General features: G+C 30.3%; 1 protein-coding gene across 1 annotated transcript; it reads left to right on the top strand.

Annotated features, from left to right (window-relative positions):
• Nucleotides 1-9,056: 9,056 nt before the first annotated feature.
• LOC137835152 (sodium/calcium exchanger NCL2-like) lies at nt 9,057-16,693 on the top strand. The gene is made up of 9 exons (XM_068643520.1): nt 9,057-9,591; nt 12,427-12,618; nt 13,677-13,861; nt 14,268-14,410; nt 14,484-14,751; nt 15,071-15,216; nt 15,471-15,729; nt 15,899-16,195; nt 16,298-16,693. The coding sequence occupies exons 1-9, from the start codon at nt 9,147-9,149 to the stop codon at nt 16,544-16,546; spliced, it is 2,184 nt and encodes a 727-aa protein (XP_068499621.1). The 5' UTR covers nt 9,057-9,146; the 3' UTR covers nt 16,547-16,693.

Here is a 16,693-nt window from a genome sequence, read left to right as displayed (position 1 = left end):
AATTACCCTCACTTTTACACAGAGTGCATAATCGATTATGGTCGAAAAAAATAACAGATAATCGATTATCCCAAGAGCATAATTGATTATTCACTGTTTTTAACAGCATAATTGATTATGTACTCTGTTCTTTTTCAGTCATAATCGATTATGTGCTATACAAAACCAAGGCAATGCTAACCTGAGACCAAACAACCATTACGAAACTCACTCCCCTACCACTTTGATGCATCACGAACCTCTCCAACCCCAGTGAACCACTACAAAACTCACTGTTCACTGTTGTGGTGTTATGCATGGCATGCAGGCTCACGTGAAAGATAGCAAAAAGCAAGGGTAACTATGTAAATGACACTATCCTATGTGGCTTTTTTTTCTTAATCTCCCCATGTTTCTCTTCACTCTTGAGAGTAACAAAAACACTATCTACTTTCCCTTCACTCACACTCTCAACCTCATCCTTCAATAGAAGCAAACGGGGGTGGCACCAACAATTTGTCTGAGGCTACAGTGTCACCCCAGAAGCAAATAGGCACTAAGTTCCAGGGGAAATAATATATATAATTATTATCCCCATCTGTCCCTCGATAATTATTGATGTGACCTGACAGATCTTAATAAATCTAATAACAATCACTTGTTGAATTTAATATAGTTGCATCCATATCAATTTTGTATCCCTCCATTTGCCACTAAAAACTCTCCCTCTCACCCAAAATCTAAATTATCTTTATAATTAAAACTCCCTTCCTCCAATTAAATAAAATGAACACTAACAAACAATCAATGCCTGATTCTTGTTCCTAATAATGTCAGCTAACTACTGAAAAAAAGAAATTTGCCAGACCAGAGAGCCAAAACAGAGAACTGAACCAGAGAGAGGTCTCAATAGAGGAGATTCATAGTGATTAATAACTAGAGAAAAAAGGGAAACGAGATTTTGGTTCCAAACACTACCAACTTGAGACTGCATGTGTGGATGGATTGGTGACTTGATTTACTAGAATCATACTTCTTGGGAACTTTAAGTTCAACTTGTATATAATAAGCTACAAGTATGTTTCCTAATGACGATCCACAAAATATATATTTTATCCACATTTTCCAAACTTAATATATATTATATATTCAACCCACTCACCTTAATCTTAATCACATGTTGCATTAACACATGTACACATGTAAAGCAACTGATTTTGGAGGTATCACAGACCAGAATTTGAGTGATTTGTTACATTACTACCTGCAACTGTACTTTCTAATTTTGAAGCCTTAACATTGTTGTTATAAAGTAAATTTTGAAAATATTTAGATTGTATTCACGAAAGGGACAACATAAAAACAAAAATTTGAATACGGTTTTATTTCTTCAAGGATTTTTTTGTACCCGAAATTTCTGGAAGTCTCATTAAATTGGATTAAACTCTTCATATTTTATAAAAGATTGATGTGAAGATATGTTAATATATTGAAGGACTAAATTAAGGATATTTTTTTTTAATATGGATCACAAGAATCCAAATACAAAAAAGTACAAACAACATCCAGCAAAAGGATTTGGAAGAAGAACATATGCTAAAGAAATCACAAGAAGAATAATAATAATTTAATTACATTGAGGAGGGGGAGGTGGGGTTCCACAAATGAAAGAGATGGCAGTGACTACACTTGAAAGTGCTATGTTATTATTATGAGTAGAGAAAAATGAGTTCTCTGGATTCACATTAAGAAGTCAAAAGTCACAGTTAGCCTTTTATGGATGTTATCACTAGATATTTTTAATGATTACAACACACCTTTCTAAAATAGAACATTTCATATTTCCTTCTTATGCCTAATCTATTGGTTCTCATCTCATCAAGAACACCAAAATCAGAATCCAGATATAGATGAGATGAAATGAAATGCTATTCAACACATCAAATAAGAGAAAAAAGAAACCAATGAAACAAGATCAGAACAACACACCTTATCCATTAGAGGGAATAGTTTTTCAATCCTTACAATTGCAGCCAAGGAGGAAAAAAACTTTTGCTTAGATCTGTTTTCATTTCTTTATCCTGTTCTCCTATTTTAACTTTTGGAAGAAATAAAGTAAGGATTTTGGGAGTAGACAAGGAATGTTTACATTCCTGAACTGTATTTTCATTATAAATTGATTAAACGTCTCTTTTTTTAGTCATAACTTCAAAAACAAAAAAAAACAAAGATTCAGAATCTTGACTCTAAAATTTGGGGAGAAGAGAGGTTTCACAATGGCAATTGGTGAATTCCATCCTCCATTATCTAAAAAATGAATATGTTGTAAAGTGCAATAGTCATTTCTTCAAAGAACGTGTAAAGCCCCACCACTTTGACTGGTCGAGAGGTTTTAAACTAACTTCATCAGTTTCTAATAAATTTTTATATGGATCAACATCATAAGACCAATAATAGCGCATTTATCATGTTCCAAAAGTTGTAGTTATTATATAATTTATTTCTTTATCGCTAATCTGATTGGAATTTGCATTGCATGTTTAGTTATTATTCTACTTATGGACATGTTGAGAAGCTAGCTAGAGAGATAGAAAAAGAGGTTGCTTCTGTGGAGGGAATACAAGCAAAACTGTGGCAGGTTTGTAAACCCTTTTCCATTTTCATTCATCCATAAAGAGCTCACTTTTGCCACCTCTTTTAACATCTCATAATGTCATTACGTGATGATATGAAAGTAAATATAAATGCTTTGGGAGATATGGATCTGCATTACTATTCTACAGAAGAAAGAATAGTCAAATGTCCTAAAAGCTAACAATAACTTCTTAGATAGATTTATGCAAGCAATTAAAGTACCTCTGTTCGCATCTCCCCTCGCACTTCTGTTCACCTTCGTTCGCACCCCCGCTTGCCTTCGTTCACACCTTCGTTTGCCTCTGTTCCCACCTCCGTTCGCACCGTCGCACGCACTTCCATTCACCTCTGTTCGCCTCCGTTCACACCTCTGCTCGCACCTCTGTTCGCCTTCGTTCGTGCTTGCAGCTTCCTCCTCCTCCTCTAATGGCTCTGTGTTACTTACCCACTTCAATCTCTAAATCCCTAAAATCTAACAATAACTCTGCATGTTAAAGAAGAGAAAAGTCAAAGAATTTTTTTAAAATTATTATTAAAATTCTTATTATTATTATTATTATTATATTATTATTAAAATAAAAAATTACATTTATCGACCAAAATAAATTTGGTGGCTAAAAAAACACATATTTGGTGGCTGATTCGGGGCCAAAAATAAACATTTATAGTTAGCGACCAAAAGAAAATCGGTGGCTAAAAAATAAGCAAATTGGGTGGTTGATTCGGTGACAAAAATAAACAGTTATATTTAGCAACCAAAAGAAAATTTGTGGCTAAAAAATAAACATATTCAGTGGCTAATTCGATGGTAGAAAATAAGCAATAATATTTAGTGACTGAAATAAAATCGGTGGCTAAAACATAAATATTTTCAGTCCTAATTCGGTCGCAGATATTTTTCTCAATTGATTCATAACGCCCACCACTTTAGCGACCAATGGTTTTATCACTCTCATGTTCATTCATTGATTCGGTCACAAAACTAACTAACATCATTAACAATTTACTCGTTTGTTATTTCGGTCGCAGATTTGACACTAAGGGTATTTGGTGGCTATTTCGATCGCAAATTGCGACCACTTATTTTCGGTCGCTGAATTCGGTGACTAAATTGTTATTTTCTTGTAGTGTATTATTTTGGATCATAATCACTACTAGCTAACTCATTTAAGAGTATTCTTTGAACTACTAACTCTTTGCTAATAATTGAATATTCTTTACCAAACAACCACTCTTGGCTAAGACAAATAAATTATTTGAGTAGTGATCAACAGATCATAGGGTTGATCACTAGAGAGGAATATCGTTTATGACATATGCAAGGTTTATGCACTCTTTTCTAGTTTGCTTAGGGAACACGGACAATGTTCTCTTTGAAGTATCTTAGCGTACAAAATTGTGAACAACATTTCAACATTATGCAATTTGATCTCTCTCTTCTTAATGAATGGAATTAAATAGGCGTTGAAGAATATGGTTGTTGCAAAATCCTTTTCTGACCATTGAGCAAATTCAGTTCACTTAAATGTCTTTCTTGCATCTAATGAGCTTGGTCGTGGATAGTGCATTAAATGCACTCCATGCAGCATTAAATGTTCTTTTCTTCTTTACTCGACATCTTGATAGTTGAATATACTTATCTCTTCTTAGATAGTGTGCTTTTACTTGAATTTGTGATATTTTTTCCAGTATCGATAATGTGTATGCAGAGAGTTATTAAAGAATGCAACTTTAGCTCTTTATCCAAAAGATAATTGATGTGACTTGAGTTTGAGTGGATCTTTTGAACAGAAGAAGATAACAGACATTCCCTGCACCATAGAATAAGCATATGGATATTCGTGAATTAAGATGTTAGCTTAATATTATGTGCTTGTTGTTGAACGAATGTTATCATCTTACATACGAAACATGATCATGTTTACACTTAATTGTTTTTAGCACTTAATCAAAATCATGGGTTACTTTTCCCTAAGAAATAACTTCCTAATAGGGATGACAAATGAACTCGTCCCCATATGATGGAAGACCCCAAAGCAAAGGACCAACAACTAGAGTTATAGCCAAGAGAATACATGAAAAGTGGGACTAAGCTGAGCTAGCAGGGTCAAACTCTTATCTTTTTAGATCATGCTTTAGTTTGTATAAATGTATAGAGTAGAATATGATTTATTTGAGTTTGTAATTTTTAAATAAATTGGGCGATTTATTCGGGCCAAGTGGAGTAGGATTTTTGGTCTTGTATTTTGGCCTAAGGTAGATTAGGGTTAGGATTCTAAACCTACCTAGGGTTTCATTTGGTCTTCCTTGGCCCAAAGAAAACCTTAGGTTGGTCATGACATGCAGCTAGTGCACCATATTGAGCTGGCCAACAAGGAATGGCGCAAGGAAGGCATGGGAGAAGCAAGGAAAGTGTGAATATCCACACGACATACTCATTTGCTCTTCTACATTTAAGATTTTTATTTTGAATTTGATTTTTCTGAATTTGGCTCCATTTTTGGTTAACCATGACGTCATAAATAAATGTGCTCAGTTCTTGTATTTTTCAGCTTGAATGAGAAGAGTTATGTTGCCCATTTTGTGCCATAAACACTTGTTCTTGAGCTCTAGGGTAGTCTCTTGTGTATCCTCCCTAGACTCCTTCCTAGTGAGTTGGTCTCACCTCTCACTCTTCCAAACTCATTCAAATTAAGAGTATTTTGCATTCATTCCCAACAACTTCCGCAACTCCATACAAAGATTCAAAACAAAACAATGCAAGGAGAAGAAGAAACCTATCATTTAGTATCTAGAGCCATGATTTTGTAAGCTAAGTGTTTCTTATTATACTACTTTCTTTCTTAATATTTGTGTTGTGCTCAATGTATTTTACTTGTCTTGAACATGTTTCCATCTCATTTCACCGATTGAATTATTGTTTTGTCCATTTTATATGGTTCAAATTAATTGTTCCATCTTGAACCATCATGTGTTGCTTTTAGGTCTTCTATTGTATTATTGTGTGTGCTTTTGATTTTTTGCATGAGTCATTTTTCATTTTATTTGCTTAATTAAATTTAATTTTGTGTTATTTTAATTTTCTAAATTTTTCCATGTTGTCAAAGTCACCTGAATCCATAAATCTAATAAAATTCTAGTGATACTTTTTGTTTCAAATTTTTTTTTCATGCTTTTATGTTCAACAACAACAAAAATTTCAGAAAATTGTTTGAAGAAATTATAGCATTATAAGCTAAGTATTTCTTCTTCTACTACTTTCTTTATTTTTTTGTTGTGCTCACTGTATTTTATTTGTCTTGAACATGTTTCCATCTCATTTCACCGATTGGATTGTTGTTGTTTTGTCCATTTTATACGGTTCAAATTAATTGTTTCTTTTCGAACCATCATGTGTTGTTTTTAGGTGTTCTATTGTGTTACCGTATGAGCTTTTGGCTTTTTGCTTAGAAAGATGCATCTAAATTTTTTTTTTTTTAAATCATAGGTATGAAAAAGTCAAATGCTCAAGCTGAAAAAGCCCAACGCAAAACACTAGCGTTGAGCAAGTTAAACTTCAGTTTGTGATTTATTATTTTTAGGTCTAGTTCTGGATTGATATAAAAAAATTGTGAATATTTTCCAAGGCCAAATTACTTTTGAATTTAAAGAAATAAATCAGTCAGGCACCAAGACCTATAATTCTAGTTTTTAATTTTTGTTTTGTTTTGTTATCCATTTTGTTGTCATTCTTAAGTTTCTTTTGAGTGCTTGCTTTTCTTGACAATCTTTAATTTCTTTCTTGTCACATTTAGGGTTTAATCATTGTGTTTTGACCTATAATTCTAGTTTTTAAATTTTGTTTTGTTATCCATTTTGTTGTCATTCTTAGGTTTCTTTTGAGTGCTTGCTTTTCTTGACAATCTTTAATTTCTTTCTTGTCACATTTAGGGTTTAATCATTGTGTTTTGTCTAATATAATTTCTCTTGAGTTTTACCTTTTCAAATTGAACTTTTATTGATTTTCATTATTGGTCTCTTTAAAGTGGAATATCCTCTTTTGGGTTGTGGTTTTGTGAAAATGAATTAACTCTTAGGTAGCATTCTAGGAGAAGGAGAAGGAAACTTCAAGGTGAATCTCCTAAAGAGAGCCAACAAGCGGAGGTAATTGGAAAGGATAAACATTTTAAGGAGATAGTTGAAGACTTTAGTTTTTCTGCATTTTTCTTTTGTTGTAAACGATCATTACTACTTTAGTTGAACGCTTTGTAGATGGTGAGTATGTCTTGGAGGATCATCAGTGCCAACAAGCTTCACCATTAGGATTCACCTAGTTTTAATTTATGCAATTTCAATTCCTAGATTTTCTAAGTTTTCTTTTAGTGTCTTTTGTTTCATAGCATTCTTATTGGTTTGAGACAAAGAACTTTTCATTAAAAGGAAATTTGTGAAGTACATTTGGATAAGTTATGGCTAGGAAAAACTTGGTACTTAAGTGATTCATAGTGGTCCAGCTCTCTTTCCTGGGAATTTACCTTTCATGTAAAGCCTATAATGCAATTTTCCTTGAGTGTTCAATGGAGATTGATGGACGGGATTTGTAGATTTGTGGAGGAAGCACCAAATGGTCATGGAAGTTCTTGGTATGGGCGAGTTTTACAAGGTGCGAGGAGCAAGGAAGAAGTTAGGCTAACTTCCTTGAGTTTCTAAGAATGCAGGAAGCATCATAGAAGAGAAACTTGGATAAGTGTGCTGAAGATTTCAGAAACACAGTTTCATATATCAATCAAGTTTAGAAATTATAAAAGATGAGTCTCTTATTTATAATATAAAGAGACTCCTAGAAATGACTAATGAGTTCTCAAAATTCTCTCTATTCCTAGTATATCATATGATTATCCTATGTATAGAAAATTCTTCATTCCTAACTTGTAATATGAAAATATTTACAATAAGCTTTATGATATTTGATATTGTAAAAAATGTGGAAAAAAAACCTACTTAAAAAAATATTAAATCTTCCTTTAACACAATTTCCTTTATTCTTTTCAATATTCACATCACTAATAATATGATAAACAATATTTTTATTAGAATCAACAAAGAAATAAGTAAAATCAGGATGAATAATATTCATTTGATCAGAATCAAAATCATCGAGCAGTGTGTTTCTAAATTTCTCTATTCTTGGTAAAGTTCAACAAAATGTTTTTCTATAAAAAAAAATACAAAATCAATGGTAATTACCATCACAACGATAAAATATATTTTTATATTGTATATTATTCTTTTCACCTTTTTATTTTTATGTTAATTTTCCACTTTTAGTAAGAAAAGTTATTTTCATTACTTCATTTAAAATCATATCTACGACCATGGTTTTAATCAACCACTATCATTAAAATCAGATCGTATTTTATTTACTCCTAAGAACAGAACAAAACCAATCACGTGACCCTCAGGATTCCTATTAACAACTCATTATTTTTATAACAATGGTTTAAAATAACAGTTATAAAATAAAAAATATACTATAGAATTTGAATGAGAAATGAACTTAAGAACCTAAACAAAATAATAAGCATAAGATGTTAAAAAGAAATTTTAGAAGAAGAAATATAACTAAACTCAAAACGTGAATTAGAAAATACAAACTATATATTTGTATTGATAACCTTATAAAATATAAACTCAAAACATGTAGAATGAATAAGAGAAAAAGAAGAGATAATGTATTAAAATTTGTCTATTTTCACCAAATAAGAATTTTTTTTATTTATATGTAAAAAAACGTAATTTAAATTATATAATTGAAGGACTCAATCAAAACAAAAGATTCCTCCTATTTACTTAAAAACTATTAAACATAGAATCCAGAAAACTAGAGGACAAAACCATTATAAAATAAATATTATACCACAATAATAACATATAAAATTATTATTGTAAAGGTTTATGTTATCGAAAGGGATATAGAGAAAGATTGAGACGGCTCTTTTTCTTCCTTGGTTGGTCGGTTGAATCGCACTTCAATTTTCTTTCCAACAAACTTCTTCCTCTCCTCGTAATCTCGACTTGGATGGTACATGCAGAAGGTATTTCAACACTCAAATCAGATTTAGTAATTGTTCAATACTTATAATGACGTACCTGATCTGTGCTATTTATATTGTTATGGTAGACCTTTCTTATTGGACCAGATTAGAAAACTTGGGTCATGTTTAGAAATACATTACCTAACTATTGATGTCAGATTAGCTTCACTAACTCTACTTAAACGTAATTGAGTTTATAGTGTCGGTCAGCCCAATGGCCAAGCTCCGAACCATGATGTCGGTCGTACGGATCCTCGTAGTATAGTTTATAATGATATTTTGACATATTTATTTTTAATATAAAAATTTGAAGACCTGGAATAATTAAATTTAGAAGAATGAGTCCTGGTACGACAGAGTATTCTTGAAACCGTGTAGCAAGTAAACCCATTTGTTTACTTTCAATTTCTTGTCAGCGCAAACCATTACTTGTAGTATTTATCAAAATCTTTTATGTAAATGGAGCTAAGTCATCAAATTAATGTTGTTCCTTTCCTTTTACTCAATTCAGAAAACAAAATGAGAAACATTTCCAAAACACCATACTCTATATTTCTCCTTTTGTTAGCAACAACAATTAGGGTTCATGGTCGCTATCTGCCAGAAGTAGTTTCAGATGGTGTTCACAAAGTTCAACACAACGAAACTTCTTACTTAGTTCTCAAAGGAATTGATGATGAATCCTGTGAGGAGCAGTGCAAACAAATGTATGGCTTCTTGCCATGCACAAACAATATTTTTGGCCATCTCTTTCTCATTTTGGTGTATGAATATTTGCTGTTCCATGGAGAATCATATTTGGCTAAAGGTGGAGAACAAATCTTCAAGATTCTTGGCCCTGGTATCTTTGGTGCTAGTGCTTTTCACATCCTAGGTGCCCTTCCAGAGTCCTTAATTCTTCTTGGTATGTTTCATCTCTTACCTTTTTGAGAGAAACAAAACTAAATTATTCTGCTTTTGTGACATATTGCTCTACTTGAAGTGAATACATGCCTCATGCAGTTGCAGATACATATAAAAACTGGAAAAATTATATGATGTATGAAGCTGTTTTCCATTTTTAACCAGTGAAAATGTCAATAGTAATCTTAATATATATATGATACCTAAAGTACATTATTGTTGTAATACTTTCAATAATTCTATAATTTTAAAACTTTAAAATTAAAAATAAAAATAATTTAAATACATCTTTTTTTTAGTCTTTTAAAAATCTTAATCTTTTAAATACTTTTAAAAGCTAAAACGATGAAGAAACTCGAAAAATACTTGATGTGTTGACAACTAGAAATATATATATATATATATATATATATATATATATATATATATATATATATATATATTGTCATATCATGATCTCAGTTTAATAATTTTTTAATCTTTCATTTCATATCAGTTTGCGTGAGGGATTGTGACTTTTCCTCTACCAGCATAGCATTTAAACCCGGTTCCTTTTGAAATTGTCTTCCACAAGTTTAGCTTAGCTGATAAGGATAATTAACACTAAAAAAATTATAAAATAAAAATTAATTTTAAATAAAAAAATAATTAATTGTAATAGTAATTAAATTAGAGATATTTTAGAAATTAAAAAAAATAATTTCTAAATTAGTTTTTATTATTGTTAAATAGTTTTTAAATTAGTATCTAATTAGTTACCAAGGTTTTAACTACCAATTATTTAGATTCTAAATTTGGTAGAAAAACATTGATTGCTAATTAGATACCAATTTAAAAATCATTTAACAATAATATAGATTAATTTAAAAATAAAAATATTTTTAGTTTCTAAAATGGTCTCTAATTTAATCATTATAATAACTAATTATTTGTTGTCTCTACAATTAGTTTCTATTTCATGATTTTATTTTATGATTTTGTTGTAGTGTAATCTTAGCCCACATAGTCATTAACTACTCATAAAAATTATTTATATGTTTAGAATTATATTTTTAAGGGTTTGAACAAAGCTTTTATAGAAAAGTTTGTCTTAACACATACTTGGTAGTTAATTTTGAAATATTGTGGTTGTCAATAATATTATGGGTATATTTATGAAAAAATATACATTTACTAATACTCAATTTTCGTTGTAGTTATCATGAAAAAAAGTGTGATTAGTTATTTATAAAAATTTATGTATAAATTATATTAGTGTAATACTTTCCACATCTATCTTCTTTTTATCAGCACTTTCCAATTCTATATGTTTTCGTATGAACTAATTGTGCTTTATATTTAGATATATTGGAGTTTTTTAATATTTTTAATTAAGTTGAATAATTTTATTTATGATTAAGAATTAAATTACTTTTTTAATATACATATTTCACTTTTCATCAATAATCTCTATATTCTTTCTCACAATTAAACATTTACTTTTACATTCATGATTAATGTTTCTATCATAATACCATTATAACTTGTCAAAGAAACACATAAATGAAGAAAAAAAATAGTCTAAATACTAATAATGAAATTGAAAATAATGACTATATAAATATTTAATTAATAAGTGTTAAAATCATTATACACATAAGTGAAATTCAGCCTTATTGTTATTTATACTAAGTCCTTACTATAAGAAAATCATGAAATATAAAACAATTTTAGAAAAAAAAAATTAATTGTTATTGTGACTAAATTAGAAACTATTTTAAGAACTAAATAAATTTTTGGTTTCTAAATCAGTTTCTATTATTGGTAAATAGTTTCTAAATTGGTATCTAATTAGCTGTTAAGGTTTTAACTACCAATTATTTAGTTTCTAAATTTGGTATCTAATTTAGTTACTATTACAACTAATTATTTTGGTCTCTAAAAATTGGTTTCTATTTGAAATTTTCACCTAAATTTTATTCCACCGAAAAGTACATTAAAACCTGGTATACTAATTATACTAATATTCCAATGATAATTAAAATTATGAGAGAATAGTCTGTTTTGTGAGGCACCTTGTTTGGAACCTTTTAGGAACCTTGCTAACATAGACTTTATTTAATAAAAAAAGTGTGTAAATTAATATCTTTTGATATTTTCTACAAACAAGTGTTATCAACACATTTTGATTAAGCACCTATAACTGATTTTTTTTAAGTATACAATAAAATTTTCCTTTACATTTTTTATTTAATAAATATTATTATTTATTTGTTAAGTTATTTTACATGTGTCAATTAATTATATATGATGTCAAAACATATTATTTGTCAAGTACTAAGAGACTAAAACGAAAATCTAAAAATGTTTTAAGAAATGAAATCAAAATAAATACAAATAAATATTTAATTTATAGCCAATTTAAAAAAAAAATACTAATACTCAAAATAAAAATTAGTTATATATATGAATTAAAATGTTTAATTTACACTTAACTTAAAAAGATAATTAAATACTCAAAATAAAATGTAATCATATAAGAAACTTATTTAAGCCACAAACTTTTGATAAAATGATTTATATATAATACATATTATTATTGAATATAATTTATTAAAAACTATAAATATAAAATGAGAACTTAAAATCTTTTTGATTTTTTTCAATAAATTTTAATTAATAATGAAGAGTAAATCAGAAAAAAAAATGCATGAAATAAAGTAGAATTTCTCATTCTTTATATCCCACTACCTTTGTAATATAAATTTTTTTATAGGTCTCTTAAATTGTCTTTTTTGTTTTGTTTTATACAGTCTTTTATAAATAATTTTATTGAATGATTATTTTGTATGATCAGTTTCTGGACTTGTGAGCAATAAGGAGACAGCAAAAGAATATGCTATGAGTGGGATTGGCTTATTGGCTGGATCATCCATTTTGCTTCTAACTGTAGTTTGGGGAAGCTGTGTCATTGCTGGCAATCAAGAATTTGAGCATCATTCTCCTCCTTCTAACTCACATCACAAAACTATTAAAACCTTCTTCACTGGTTTGTCATAACTCACTTTTGTTTAACTCTTTATATGCTAATGTTTCAAGTAATAAACTTGCATTCTTTCAACTACTCATAATAATAGTGAGGGTTATTTCTTTTACCACTTATCTTCTTCATACACTTTTATAAGTAGAGGAAACATTTAAATTTATGGGTGGAAAATATTCTAGCTTCATCAATCCAAATTATATTATTGCTCTCTTTCTGTACATATAGCTTCATCAATTTTTTATTAATATAGAGATAGGTTGATATTTTCAATTTGTTCAACCACTTCATTAGATATATTATTTTTTAATTAAAATTAAAAAAATAGTTTAAAAACTTAATTTTTTACATATTATATTATATAAAAGATTAAAAAAATAATAGTATTTTAACACACGTTATTAATAATTATAAATTGTTTTAATTATTGAATTTAGCATGATAATAATTCTTAATCCCTAAGGTTGGTGAATCAACTGAGAAAAGGAAAGTGACTGAAACTAAGAAAATGGCATTAACTTCTATGGGGTGTATGTACATTAACTTCTTTAAAGTAAGAAGAAAAAGAAAATCATGAAATAAGTGGTTGAGAAAATTACCTCTGTACAATATGACTTTTTTCTTAGTGTGAAAGCACAAGCACCAAGCAAAGTAAAGGAAATTAAAGTAGATTATAATCTATAATTCAAATTTTCTTCTACTCTTATTTATATAATTAATTTTATATACAATAATACAACATATTTAGTTATAGCACATTCATAACAGACTATATAAAGAACAAAATAACAAAAACAATTTAAAAATATTATTAGTGAGTTAGAAGTTAATAAGTAAAATTGATCAATTTTTTCTTATTTATCAAACAATTTTATCTCTTAAGTTTAATTTATTTCCAATATACATTTTTTATGTTACCTTGTTTTCATTTTATTTCATTTCATTTTCTCTTTTACACATTTCTCCATTTCATGTTCTATGTTCTCTTATACAGAGAACTTAGGTACTAATGGTACAATTTTTAGTTTTGAGCCTGAAAAATGTTATCTTTGGTGGATGTGAAGGTTATGGAATTACTACGGATTTGGAAACCAGTTACAGTGCAAGAATCATGGTTTGCTCAGTGATACCATTTGCAATCATGCAAGTCCCAAATTTATTCCATTTCTCTTCTGGGCTAAGAAACGTGACCTTACTAATTGCTCTCATCATTACCTCCATTCTTCTCTTCCTGTACTTCGCTTATCAGGTTTGCCAGTTTTCATTTTCGTTTTATGTGGCAAGTGTTCATCAATAATGTTCAAGTCAGTGTGGTATAAACCTTGTTTTGAACACCTAAACACTAAACACCTAAACACCATGAGATGAGGTGAGGTTTGCACCCATATTATGAGTGATCTGATAACGGTCCGATAAGAGATGGTCTGATAAGCTCAACAAACACTCGTTAGGATAGGTTCGAAATGACGACTTTAAGCCTAACTCAACCTCGTAAAATCCGCTCATGAGTTGAAGTTTGCACCCACTTATGTACTTATGTACAATAAAATGTCTTAATCTCTAGTTGACGTGAAATCTCCAACGTGATATGCTGTTATCTCTATATCTATATATTCTTTTAATTAATCGCATTAGTGTGGCTATTTGAACTGCAGATTTTTGAACCATGGGTACAGAAAAGGAGATTGGAATATGTGAAACACGATCATTTAATATTGAGAATATTACAACATGTTCAAAAGAACACCCTGCAAAGGATCTTCACAAAGAATGGGACTCCAAATGTCAGTGCCATAAGGTGAGATTTCGAAGAACTGCTACTTTGGAAGTTTTACCTGTGACAAGCTATTTATAAGCACACCACTTTGCAGGCGATTATATAGGGAAATAGATCAAGATGGGAGCAGTGGTATATCAGCTTCTGAGGTTAAAGATCTTCTGCTCAAAAACAAAGTTACTGAAACCAATTTCGATGAGGAGAGAGAAGTAAAAGAGGTGTTACAAATTTTTGACCTGGATGGTGACAAAAAAATAAACAAAGAGGAATTTGTTAGTGGCTTCACAAAATGGCTTCATCAAACACAACATGCTTTAGAGAAACAGTATTTTTCAATGAAATCACTGAAAAATATATATCAGGTACATAGTAATACACTGTGTCTTGAAGAAAAGTGATAGCAGTATGTTTTCAAACACATTTTTATTATCGGTTAAAATCTGTTGAAAGTTCAAGGCCAAGACTTTTAAAAGTTGTTTTGTGATGATAGATATGAGAGGAACAGAAAGGCAATTTTCACTCCATGCCTTTCCTTCCCCTCCTTTACAAAGCCAGTCTTCACAATATTTGGTGAAACTGTGAAGAAAATGGAAGATCGATTCAGAAACAGACAATCTAAAAATTAAGAATGCCTAGCAGGAACTTCATTATGATGAGTAGTATTATTGAAAACATTGACAGGTTTTTGGACCATGGATTGAAAACAAAAGAAAAGAACGTGAAGGAAAGAAACAGCTTATATGTGAAATCTTGAAGCTTGTTCAGAGTGATGTGATTGGTAGCCTTCTCACAGTAGATGGAAAACCTGATGAACATGCTATCAGAGGGTCAGTATTATTCAATCAAACTTCTTGGTACAATCACGACACATTTTATTAGATGTGAAATCCATTTCAAAACCATTTACTACTATTACTAGTTCAAAATGTAAACACAATATCACCTACTAGAAGCTTCTAACTCCATGAAAATCCTGATATTACTGTACACTTTACTAGTCTAACTAGGACCACGACAAATTCATAACATTCCTTCTTTGCTTTTTCCACTTCCTAGTTCTCATAGCCTCTGTGATCACCAGGTTGTTTCTGAAAATTGATCGCAATAGAGATAACTTCATTTCCCAATCTGAGTTGAGAGAACTAATCATGAACATCAAGTTTGTCAAAGCATCAATGGAAGTGGAAGAAGCAGTAGCTCTTGTCATCAAAGAACTTGACATTGATAACGACCGCATAATTAATGAGGATGAATTTGTTGCTGGGTTTCACAAATGGCTTAGCTCAACTTCAGCTCCTGCTCCAGTGTCACATTCTGAGTCTCAAGAAGATATGTATCAGGTAACTATATTCTCAATCCCCTTTGTCCAAAATACAAAAAAATAGGGTCAAAAATATAATTTTGAAGGAATTTAGTTTAAATTATGAACTTTTAACTGTCCTGCTTCATATTTGATTTGTCCAAAGTGAGCAATGCCAAGTTAAGATTCTTTGATTTTGTGCATACAAGACCTGGGAAGAGGCTGACATGGTGGTAGAAGAGAGGCAAAGGAAAGCAGTTGTTGATAAATCAACATGGGCATGGTTTAAGGCCATATTGTATGTGATGCTAGGAATTGTTATGCTATCCATTTTGACAGAGCCTCTAACAGAAAGTGTCCACAACTTCTCTAACAGTGTAGGACTTCATCCATTCTTCATGTCGTTTATTCTAGTCCCCTTGGCCACAAATGCTAGAGAAGCAACTTCAGCAATCAAAGAAGCAAGCCATAAGAAGCCAAGAACCACTTCTCTTGCCATTTCTGAGGTTAGAATTTCATCTCCTTCACCAATTTCATTCCTTAAACTCAATCAGTATATATGCATAAACCATTTTCTGAGAACTTCAAAATATTTTTTATCATTACAGATTTATGGAGGGGTGTTCATGAATAACATTCTTGGCTTCTTTGCAATCTCAGTTCTGATCAGTGTGGGACAAGTCACTTGGCAATATTCAGCTGAATTGCTGGTTGTTGGTATTGTTTGTGCTATAGCAGGCTTAACTGCAAGTTTTCTCTCCATTTTTCCTCTATGCTCATCATTCTTCGCAATCCTCTTGTACCCATTGTCCTTGGTTTTGGTTTTTGTACTTGACCAAGTTCTTCGTTATAATTAACAACCTCTCAAGTCTTGGACCAATTCAAAGAGTTCAACTTTAGTTAACTTTGTAGTGTAAATTTTTTAAATTATTCTGTTCTGACAAGTCACTGAGAGTATAATAATATTAAAATAAAAAGTACATATATTGAATGGATGAAAAGTA

The sequence above is a fragment of the Phaseolus vulgaris genome, chromosome 5 (genome assembly GCF_000499845.2).
Source record: "Phaseolus vulgaris cultivar G19833 chromosome 5, P. vulgaris v2.0, whole genome shotgun sequence".
In the NCBI taxonomy this organism is placed as follows: domain Eukaryota; kingdom Viridiplantae; phylum Streptophyta; class Magnoliopsida; order Fabales; family Fabaceae; genus Phaseolus; species Phaseolus vulgaris.
This window is presented reverse-complemented; position numbering and strand designations above follow the sequence as displayed.